General features: G+C 47.5%; 1 protein-coding gene across 3 annotated transcripts in view; it reads right to left on the minus strand.

Moving 5' to 3' along the window:
• Lman2l (lectin, mannose binding 2 like) overlaps window positions 1–8,255 on the minus strand; it is an 18,361-nt gene extending 10,106 nt beyond the window's left edge. For 2 of the 3 annotated variants that reach the window (XM_004633167.2, XM_004633166.2), the window contains exons 1-4: window positions 8,038–8,255; window positions 6,586–6,704; window positions 3,650–3,767; window positions 2,820–2,902 (exon numbers count right to left, since the gene is read on the minus strand). In XM_004633167.2, the coding sequence (XP_004633224.1) occupies window positions 2,820–2,902; window positions 3,650–3,767; window positions 6,586–6,704; window positions 8,038–8,224 (507 nt within the window). In that variant the 5' untranslated portion in view covers window positions 8,225–8,255. The remainder of the gene's footprint in view (window positions 1–2,819; window positions 2,903–3,649; window positions 3,768–6,585; window positions 6,705–8,037) is intronic. The other variant, XM_023717390.1, reaches the window with a different exon arrangement.
• Window positions 8,256–10,466: the final 2,211 nt, after the last annotated feature.

Consider the following 10,466-nt stretch of genomic DNA (forward strand, 5'->3'; position numbering starts at 1 on the left):
GAGAGAGAGGAGAGAGGAGAGAGAAGAGAGGAGAGAGGAGAGAGGAGAGAGGAGAGAGGAGAGAGAAGAGAGAGAAGAGAGAAGAGAGAAAAGAGAAAGGAAAGGAAAGGAAAGGAAAGGAAAGATGCTTATTTTCCAAAGTACCTGTGCAAGGCCAGGGAGATAGCTCAGTGGCTTAAGTGCCTGCCTGGCAAGGGCAAGGTCCCCAGTTTGATCCCCAGTGAGTTAGTTCCCCACCTAAACAAACCAAAGAGCACCTTTGCACTGTTTTAAATTTCCGTCAGCTACAGAAGAGAACGTCCCATCATCCCACACGCTTGTCAACACTTCTTCTCTCTTATGCTACTGACCTATTGGGTCTAAAGCAGTACTTCATTAGGGTCATATGCTTTTCCCTGGTGGATAGTAACGTTTAATATCCTTCCTTATATTTACTGTCCATTTGTTTATCTTCCTTGAACGAATACCTATTTACAATCTTTGCCTATTTTTCACTAGGTTCTCTTTTTACTATTGAGTTGCGTACTATTTTTGTTCAGTTTTGGTTTTTTGAGACAGCTTCCCAGCATAGCCCAGGCCAGCCTTGAACTTGCAGTCCTGCTGTCTCGTCTCCCAAGTGGCTGGGATGACAGGCCTGCACCACTGTCCCCCTTCTAATAGGTCTTCTTCGGATTCTTCAGGATTGTCTATAATCTGTCACCGGTAAAACAGTTCTCCTTCCTTTCCTATTGGGATATTTTATTTTCCTGTACAAACGCTCTAACTCGACTCTCCAGAACCGTGCTCAACATAAACGTTAAAAATGGATGTCTTTGTCTTTTCCTGATCTTATGAGGAGAGCAAGAAGTGACAGACAAGTTTTTACTCCTATCTCGCGGAGCTGGACGAACTGTTCCACACGACCTCTCCACCTCCACCACCCTCGTCTGGCACATCCTCCTCCCATAACCCACAGATATTTCCCAGTTTTCAAAAGACCCAAACTGTCACCCTCTGCTTAGGCGATTCAAATAATAAAGTACAACACTGACACTGGAGTCTCTGCAGTCACAGCCCCCACCTCTGTGACACTAGCAAGTTCTCTAACCTTCCTGCACATGAAATACAAGCTAAGAGGGTGAAAGAGTTTGTTTCTGAGAGACAAAGAGCCAGGCTTAAAACTATCAAGCTCTGAAACCCACCTCTGTGCAGTGTTTCTAGCTACTGCTGGCTCCTTTGTGGGACTACAAACCTAGACTCTCCTGGCCTTAAAATCCTGTGTGCGCATATACCCCTTGGATCACATCCAGATCCTCAGCAAGATGAGACCCTCCAGAACCTGGCCCCACACTCTGCGTGGTAAGTGCTGGGCTACACACTCAGCCAGCCACTCAGTTCCCAAGCTAGGGGACATGCTGAGGAGGGACAAGGGCAGTGCTAAAGAATGCCACGCGCGCAGCGGCCCTGGAACGGTGCACACAGGACTGCTGAGTCCGCTCTTCGTCTAGCCTCACGCCTAGCCTGTGCTCCCGTATCTCCTCACGCACAAGCGCCTTCACACATGCTGTTTCCTCTGTGTGCACACCGGATCCTTCTCCTGCAGATCTCAGCCTAAATGCTACTTTCCCAAGGACGCCTTCCACCTCTGCCCCACCAACACTGTCACCTCCCCAAGGCCAGATGCTCTGTGTCCCCACAGTGCCCTGAGCTCCCCCAGCACACATCTCCATGGCTCTAGGATGGCAGGAGGGATCATGTTGATCTTCCCAACAGTAGTAACTCCCAGGGCCTGGCAGCACCTACAAAGTGTTCAGTGTGGGGCATAAAGAGAAACCCAGAGGAACGGGAGGAGCAGCCTTCTGCCTCACAACAAAAGGCTCTTCTAATGAGGTCTCACTTTCCACCTCCGCTCCTGTGAGCCCGTGAGAATGTTAACTGCTGCACTGAGGGCTGGAGATACAATGCTCATGCTATAGGTTTTTAAATTCTATTTTTCTTTTCCTTTTCCTTTTCCTTTTTTTTTTTTTTTTTTTGTACTGGGAATCAAAATCAGGACCTTGCGCTTGCCAGGCAGGCACTTGTGCCATTGAGCTATATCCCTGGCCCTAAATTCTTCATAATAAACCTGGGGGAAAAATAAAGATAACTCTGCCTTCATTCCTAGTCCTACCTTCCTCGTGGAATATTATTTAGTTACAGGACACTCAGTGATAACTTGTCATAGTAACTCTGCCACCATATGATGGCAATGTCGTATGACAGTAGTCTGTTGGCAGTGTAAGAAAATAATAAAGAACCATTAGGGTCAGCTTATAGGACACAAGAAACTCTGGCAATGGCCAGGTCCTCATTTCATCAAAATGCTGGGATTCATCAACTTCCTTGGGAGCCTTTCCTCTAGGCAAGGAGAAGTGGTGCTTGTGGTGGAGAACAGGAAGAAGAAAAAGATGCTGGACAGGGCAACAAGCTGCAAAGGAGCACGGAGCCAAGATGAGTCGAGGTAGGGGAGCTGAGTTACACGGATCCAGCCTACTTTCATGCAGGTAGAGCAGCCAATCACCACCTGGCCACATGTGCTCAATTCCACAGCAACGGAACTTGCATGACAGAACCTTGTGGACAATAAAGAAACAGCACCTATTCATGACAGCTATTCCCAAAGGGCTGTGCAATCATAAACAGTTCTAGAAAAACAACTGGCAAGGACATTAAGTTTTTGAAGTTTAGAAGATGAAGACCCCTCACTAGCTGTCCCCTCTGTCCCCTGCTGCACACCACTCCTGAGGGAAAGAACCGTCACATCAGGGCAGCTGACCTAAGGCTCTGACACTTGCCATTACCTCTTGCTGCTTCTCCTCATTGGGGTAGGTGTCTACAAATACTCCCAGCCCCACAAATTTGTCCATGTTTCCAAACACAGGCCCTAGAGAGAAAGAACAGATGATGAACAATGAGATAACGCCAAGAGTCGATAAAAGAATACTAGCTCCCTGTGATGAAGGCAAGGCGAGATTCAATGGCTCCTGGGCCTCTCTTAGGATGAGAACACACAGGTAAAGGCACCTGGCAAAGTGTGGGCCTGTAACCAGGGTCCAGTCACCAGCTGGAGCTGTTTGCAGTGGAAGGCGGGAAAAGAGAAAAGGCTACTGCGATCCCACTACAGTATCTCTCTGATCCTAATGGGTCGCTAAGGAGCCCCTGCAGAATTATGCTTCACAGATACTCCATGCAGATTGTGTCCCCAAGAGAAAACTGAACACCCAGGTTCTACTTCTTGCTACAAAAGATAGCAGGTCAAATCAAGCTGAGTCTGACAGCTACCCAGAGCAAGGATCCCACACAAGAGAAAATACCTAACTCTTCTGTCACTCAGAGTGCTGAGACTGCTCACTGGCTGTGTCCAGAAGAAACCAGCTCACCAGTGCTCAGGAGAGCCAGGGCTTCACCCAGCCACCAGGCCAAGTTTCATGGGGAAACTTGGGTGGAACTTAGGAGCAAGGAATCGCCCCATGTGAGTCACACTCGGCTGGACCCAGACCCCACACTAGAGACTCGACAGGCCATGTTCATCGACAGACATCGAGGGAGAGGGAAAACCCTTCTCTGCAAGAGGGCACAGAAAAAGCAGGCCCACCACCCTCACACATGAGCAACGCAGGCTCCCCGGTACCTGGCTGCATCCGATCCTTTGTGTACCAGATTGCAAGGCCGTCACCATGCAGGTTCTTCTTGCCCTGACCGTGGATCCTGAAGTGCACCTGCAACTCCCAGTCTCTCAGGAAACATGGCTGCAGTGAGAGGAACTGGGGTCAATGAGGAGCAGGAAAGCAGGACCCCCCCAGCCCTCGACGGCTCCCCACAGACCCGGAAAACGTAAATGCAGGCTTAAGGCTAAGGCTGAAGACCGAAACCTCAGATTTGTGACGTGTTTAGTCATAATATTAAACAGACTGAGCCAGTCAACCATTGAAGACATTTCCCATGAGAAGTGAATAAAAAGCCCAATTATTTTCAACATCTCTCAGCAGAAACATGACAGGACTCCACTGATGGAAAGGGCAGGAGAGGCCCCCATGATCCTACAGCTATCCAGAAAAGTCTCAGTCTCCTCAGTACACAAGGCTGGATTAATCCTCATTTGCAATTTAAGATCACTGCTCTGCCAGAAAGACTCTAAAAGGCTAGGATTTAAAGAAAGGTCAAAGTCTTATTCTCAAAAAAAGAGTAAGAAAAGCTAAGCCATTATGCCGAGGTTTCCAAGAATGATTAGCAGATGCTATAAACAGCTCTAATTCACTGAACCTGGCCCTCTGCCTAGGCGAGGGGCAAGCCGGAGCTCTCAGGAAGAGGACATGTCACAGTGCCCCAGACCCTCAAAACATCCCAGGAAGCACAATGTGCCAGAGGTGACAAGCACACCTCTGTGGAAACATTAGGAGGTGGGTACTAATCAGACTACTATTTCTCTTTTTGAACAGAGAACTTGTAAAAACAGAGGAGGAGGTAAGTGACTAAGTGTTCTGAATAGTTTAACAGTTTTAAGGAGACTGAAGGAGGCTCCTGGTTAAAGTCCACCGTGAAGAAAGCAGGTAAGAAGCACATAGGCCAGCTGGATTCAGCTAAACACTCTCCAAATAAATTGTTCCAGCTCTTTGGAAATGTACTGCGTGATCATTTTTCACTTTTCATTTTGAGTTTCTGGGCTATTTTCCAAAAGCATTAGAGGAATACAAAGTGAAAACGGAAAGGGAGCTGGGTACTTCTGCTTATAGCAAGGAACCTGGAGATCTCCAACAGCTTAGCCTCCTCGGATGAGCCCAGTCCCCGTCTCGTCATTTTGGGGCTTTATCCTCCTGCTATTTCATTTGGACTCCCTAGCAAGGTGAAGTTCAGTGGCCAAACGCTGTCCCACAGCCATGAGGTAGCTGTGAAGCCACAGGAAGACGGCAGAGCCAGTTAAGGTCAGACTGCCTCAACAGGCATTTGTCTCAAGACAGCACAAGGCTCTGCGGTTTTCCTCAGCGCTGTGACTAATAGTGGCTCTAACACTTCGTTGCATCAAACTCCATAGGGAGCTTTTAAGTCCCAAGAGCCAGGTGCACCCTCTTCCAATTACATGGCAAGCTCTGGAGATGGGACCCAGGTGTCAATACCAACAGCAGCCAAACTTAACCACTGTCCAAACAAATGAGTCCCACAAATAACTCAGAGACAGCCCCACAGCTCTTTCTGATGGCCAGCGAGCAGAGAACAGAGGTATCAGAGAATCTGGAAAAGGGCAAGAGCACTAGACCTGAGGCTAGAATTGCTGCTTAGAGACAGCTACTAAGATAGCAGCAAAGTCTGAAGTCTTGGATATAATTGCTTAATTCCACCCCCAAGAGTCTCATCAAGGAAACCTGTAACAGGTGAAATGACAGTGCATATTTCCCTTCGCCATTTTAACTTTCCAGTCTTTTCATGTCTGTTCTTATTATATTCTCACAACAACCCAGGTGGGCAAGTAGAAGAGGTCTTAGGAAGCTCACGGGAAAGATGGAGAAAGGGAAAGCGCAGGCAAAGACAACCTGCTCAGGGCCCGGGGCGTGCCCAGAAAGAGACGGACTTAGAAGCCTCGTCTTTCAACTGCCCTTTACATCTGCTGCCGAGCTCTGCACTCTGTCCAAAATCGAGCTTGGCACTACAATCTGGGTTACGGGGCCAGTTTGTGCGGAGAGCTCCCAGGGAAACTTCCCTAGCTTCTGAGCTCCTTGAGAATTCTCTGCTTCAGAAAAGGAACAAGGGAAAAGAAGGAGTTCTCTTTTCTGAGGTTCACTCATCTACAACCAATGAGAAGATCCATGTAAAAGATTTTTTCTTTACTCATGGGAGCCAGAAAGTACCAAAGGAGGTCAAACAATCCCCCAAAGTAACACGGTCATAAAAGGTTTAGAAAGAGCCCTGGAAACTAAACAGAAAGCCTCGTCTTACACTTGTACAAAATCACAGTACAACACACCAGGAATGGTGCAGCATTCACTTCTTGTCTCAAGGAAGACAATGCAGCCAGCAAAAGTCCAGAGAAGGATAAAGATGACAAACAGCTCAGTGATTTTTCATATGGAAAAAAACCCTTTTTTAAGATAGGGTTCACATGTACTTCAGGTTGGCCCTGAACTATTCAGCCCAGGCTGGCCTTGAGCTCCCAGAAATAACCCTTCTGCCTCGGCCTTGCAAGAAGCTGGGGCTACGGGTGTGTTCTACCTTGAAGGCTCTAGTCTTTCACTTTATAAAAAAATATAATAATTAAAACAGAAATATGCCATTAAACCTAGCAAACAGCACTATTGAGCCAATCAGGAATTAAAGACATTTCTGAAAATAGCTTCAAAATGAATTGTTTGCTATACTTAGGGCAATGCAGAGCATTTCCTTAAGTATCTGATTTCTCTATTAAAAACATTACCTATGATTTCTGAAGTAAAGATCCCTGGTATTGATTAAAAAAAAAAACCAAAAAACAGAATACTAAAAACAGACAGTAAAAGTAATCAATATGCCACCACTGAACTTTTTCACAACAATCTGGGGCTGTCAGCAACACAGGAGGTAAAAAATCCTTCTTACCACCCGGTTCCACAAGGCCCCCTGTTTACTCTGCATATCTGGGGTGAGGCGGATGTACTGGGTCATCACCATGGCATTGCCCATCAGATTCCACAGCGAGGAGCTGCCCGTGCCCACACCTAAAGGGAGGAAGTAGCTCAATTCAAATCCTTCAACACCAACCCGTTCAAAGACCTACCACGGATCCTCTAAGACTTGGAACCATTCTTTCTTACCCTTTCATGTCACTCAATTCAGTCACCTACCTTCAGTCACACATTTTTTTTTTTTTTAAAGGAGTCTCATTATGTTGCCCAGGCTGGCCTTGAGCCTCTGGGCTCAAGCGTTCCTCTAGCCTCAGTCTTCCAGGCAATCAAAACTACAATCACATGGATAAGTCTGGCTACACATAAATCTTTTTGTTTCGTATTTTGAGACAGGGTCTCCCTGTGTAATTGGGCTATCCTTGAACTTAGCCTCCTGCCTCAGCCTCCTGAGGGCTAGGAATACGGAACTGCACCAGCATGACTCTTAAATCTCAAATTCTTACCATCTTTACAGCTTCTCTTCACAAGGCTATGTGAGGTGAAGACCCCACAGTACCTCAGAGCTATCACTTCGTGCAAGCTGCAGTAACAATAGCTCAGATCTACTCCCATTTTATGAGTGAACTTTTTAGCACTATGGAAGAAAAAAAAAAAAACCTCCATTATAGCAAAAAAAGCTTGGCCCTTGGGCCTGTTGGCTTAATTCTTTAATGCTTTAAGCTATGTCTTTTCATCCCCAGACTATAAACTCCTACAGGGGAAAGTTACTGTTTGACCTGCAGTATGACCAGCACTTGGGAGGCAATGTAGCTGCTGGATGAATAAATGATGTTCCCATATCCACACTTCAGAGGGGAAGATTGCATGTGTAAGCCATCTCACTGACTTGTACCATTCCTACTTTCTGGTCATTAAGCTGTGCACAGTAGGGTCCTGTGACGGATAAACACTGCAAAGTTAACCAGCCTTTTTCATTACTACAGATCCTGGCCAGAAGAGCAGTACTGTAACCAGCAACAGAATTTTAATCTTTCTCAGTCTGGTCAAGTTCTACCCCAGTTCTACCTCGTTTTATTTCGGACACACACAGCTACATTGCGATCCTGGCTCAGGGCTGGGAGCTTCCACTCACTCCCCACAGTCCCCACTCCTGCCCACACGGCTGTCGCCCACTCGGAGCTTCCAAAGTAGCTCCTATCGCAGGTGGCATCGGAGCACCCAGCCTCGAACTACTGGAAACTTCGAGGACTGGAGAAGAGGAGGGGGCGGATCCCTGTCCTTCGCATCTGGGGTGCTCAAACGTGGGTCCCTATGCCCCCGGCCGTTTCCTCTGGGCGGAGAAGTCACGGGCATCCACTACGTCCACCAAGGAAAACAGGTCGCGAAGCCCCCCTCCCGGACGACCACCTCGCCCCGGGCGCCTCACCCTGGTAGGGCTTCGACAGCGAGTGTTCCCGTTTCAAGTACTCGAACGCCTGACCCGCCCCGACGTGCCGAGGCCCCTGCCCAGACCCCAGCAAAAGAAGAAGGAGCAACATCCTGGACCCCTCCCTAGCCGACCAACGCCGCCGCCAGCGCTGCCACCAGCCCGAGGAGCAGAGAGACACCGCCATCTTTCCCACCGCTGTTCCTTCATCAGAAGCCCGCCCCTTCGCCCAACCCATTGGCCCGCAAGACCATCTTCCTCGCCTCCCATTGGCTCTTGTTGAGAACCCGCCTCCACAGGTGAGTATCTCACCGATTGGCTGTCTTGCGTATCAGTTGCCTTGCCAACGCAGGGAAGGACCCTGGCCGAAAGTCCCGACTCCCTTATTTGCATTTGCCCTGGGCTTTACTAGGCCTGCTGGGTTAGTAGTGATTTCTATATTTAAAGAGATAAAACCTTTCTTACAGTCCCAAGCAAATGTTCTATGGTCTGTGCCCTAGTACCTTCCTGACCGTACGGAATTTATCAGTTCGAGGATATAGAACTAGAAGAAGAGCTGGGAAGATAGCACAGCGGTCTAAGTGCCTGCTTGGCAAGCGCAAGGACCCCCATCCCCCGGTACCGCACGGTGAGACAGGAAGATCACTAGGAGTCTGCGCTGCGTAGCGAGACCCTGTACCAAATAAATAAAATAAAATAAAAAGATTTAGACCTGGAAGGAGAAATAGACAAATCCACAAGTACAGTAGCTGGAAAAAAGTAAAATTTATGAAATGATTTGAGCAGCACCATCAACCAACTTGACCTGATGACGTTTATAGAAACTCCACCCAACAGCAGAACATTCTTTTTAATACAAACAAAAGATATGCCCAGAAATGTGGGGCGATAAAACAGATCACAAATGGGAAAAAATTGAGAGCACACAAGTAATTCAGCATCAACTCCATGCCTTCCTTCGCATCCCTCCTTTGCTGTTTCTCTGGAGTCACCACTACCTGTGCCTCCAGGCTGGTCTGGGTCTCTGTTCTCCCAAGGTCACCAACGTGATCTCAGCTATCTAAACATGGTGCATGTCAGGGTTAAATGAGATAATATTGGTAAACCCTTAGCTGAGCCCCTGGTATGTGGTAAACACATTCCATCCTCATCATTGTTATTAACAGGACAACCTTTGATGGATTGCTGTCATCTTCTCAGAGGAGACTCAAGTCCCTCAACTTGGCATGCGAAACCTCTCCACCCTGCCCTCAGCTCCCTTCCTCCACTCTGAATTTTCGGCTTCCTGGCTGGCTTCCTCAATTCCTCTTTTTTTCCAGCAGCCCACTTCCTCCTGGAGGCTTTCCACGACTCTCAGGCCAGATCTGTGCCAGTCTCAGCTCTGCATGTGCTCCACACACATCTCTGACGCAACTGTCGTCAGATCTGTGTCTATGGCTTCTACACAGACTTCACCTAAGTCAACTCTGTTGGGCCAGGGCTGTATCTCAGTGACAAGGTGCTTTCCCAGCATGCAAAGGCCCCCGGTTCAATCTCCAGTACATCCCACAAGCACACACACTCTCTCACACACAAATGCACACATCAATTCTTTGTTTCTTGAGCAAAAGTATATCTAATAGGAGAAGCATAATATAAATGTGTTGTGCAGGAGATCAACTTTTGAAGCTATTAATCCCATTAATCTTTTACTCCGTCTACACAAAGCAGATGTATGGTGATAGGACATGAAGAATTACAGTAAATCTATTCATGCATGCAGATGCTGGCTTTATAGCTATTCGTGGGCCTGAATTACCACAGCATAAAAGCCAGTCTCCTTAGAGAAGCATTCAAAGCCATTCCCAACCTGACTCAAATCAGGCTGTACACACATCTATTACATGTGTCACTGGAATTGTGTAGCTCAATTAACAGACTATGCATTTGTCTTCCCGTGGAGGCTGGGAGCACCTGGCCACAGGAGGCAGGCCTTACTCATTTCCTATACCTGAGCTCAAGCCCTAACCCATTACTAGTACATAGCAGGGGTTGGAAGTATTTCAAAGAATTATTTCCACAGTATTTCTGTCAGAGAGAGAGAGAGAGAGAGAGAGAGAGAGAGAGAGAGAGAGAGAGAGAGAGGTGTTAAGAAAGTTACCATCTATTTATTTGTACAGGGATTGAACTCAGGACCTTGTGCTTGCCAGGCAGGCACTTATGCCACTGAACTATCTCCCCGGCCCGAAAGTTACCATTTAAATCTTTGGGTTTTTTGCGTTGCTGAGGATGAAGGGAAAGGCTTCCTGCACACTAGACGGGTGCTCTACCATTGCAGTTCACTTTCAGCACCCCCTTTTCCTCTTCTTTGGGATAACAAGAATGGAATCCAGGGAGGGTCTACAACTGAGCTACATTCCCATCCTTTTTAATTTTAATTAATTATAGAT

This window comes from Octodon degus, unplaced genomic scaffold, assembly GCF_000260255.1.
Source record: "Octodon degus isolate 3935 unplaced genomic scaffold, OctDeg1.0 scaffold00052, whole genome shotgun sequence".
Lineage (NCBI taxonomy): Eukaryota > Metazoa > Chordata > Mammalia > Rodentia > Octodontidae > Octodon > Octodon degus.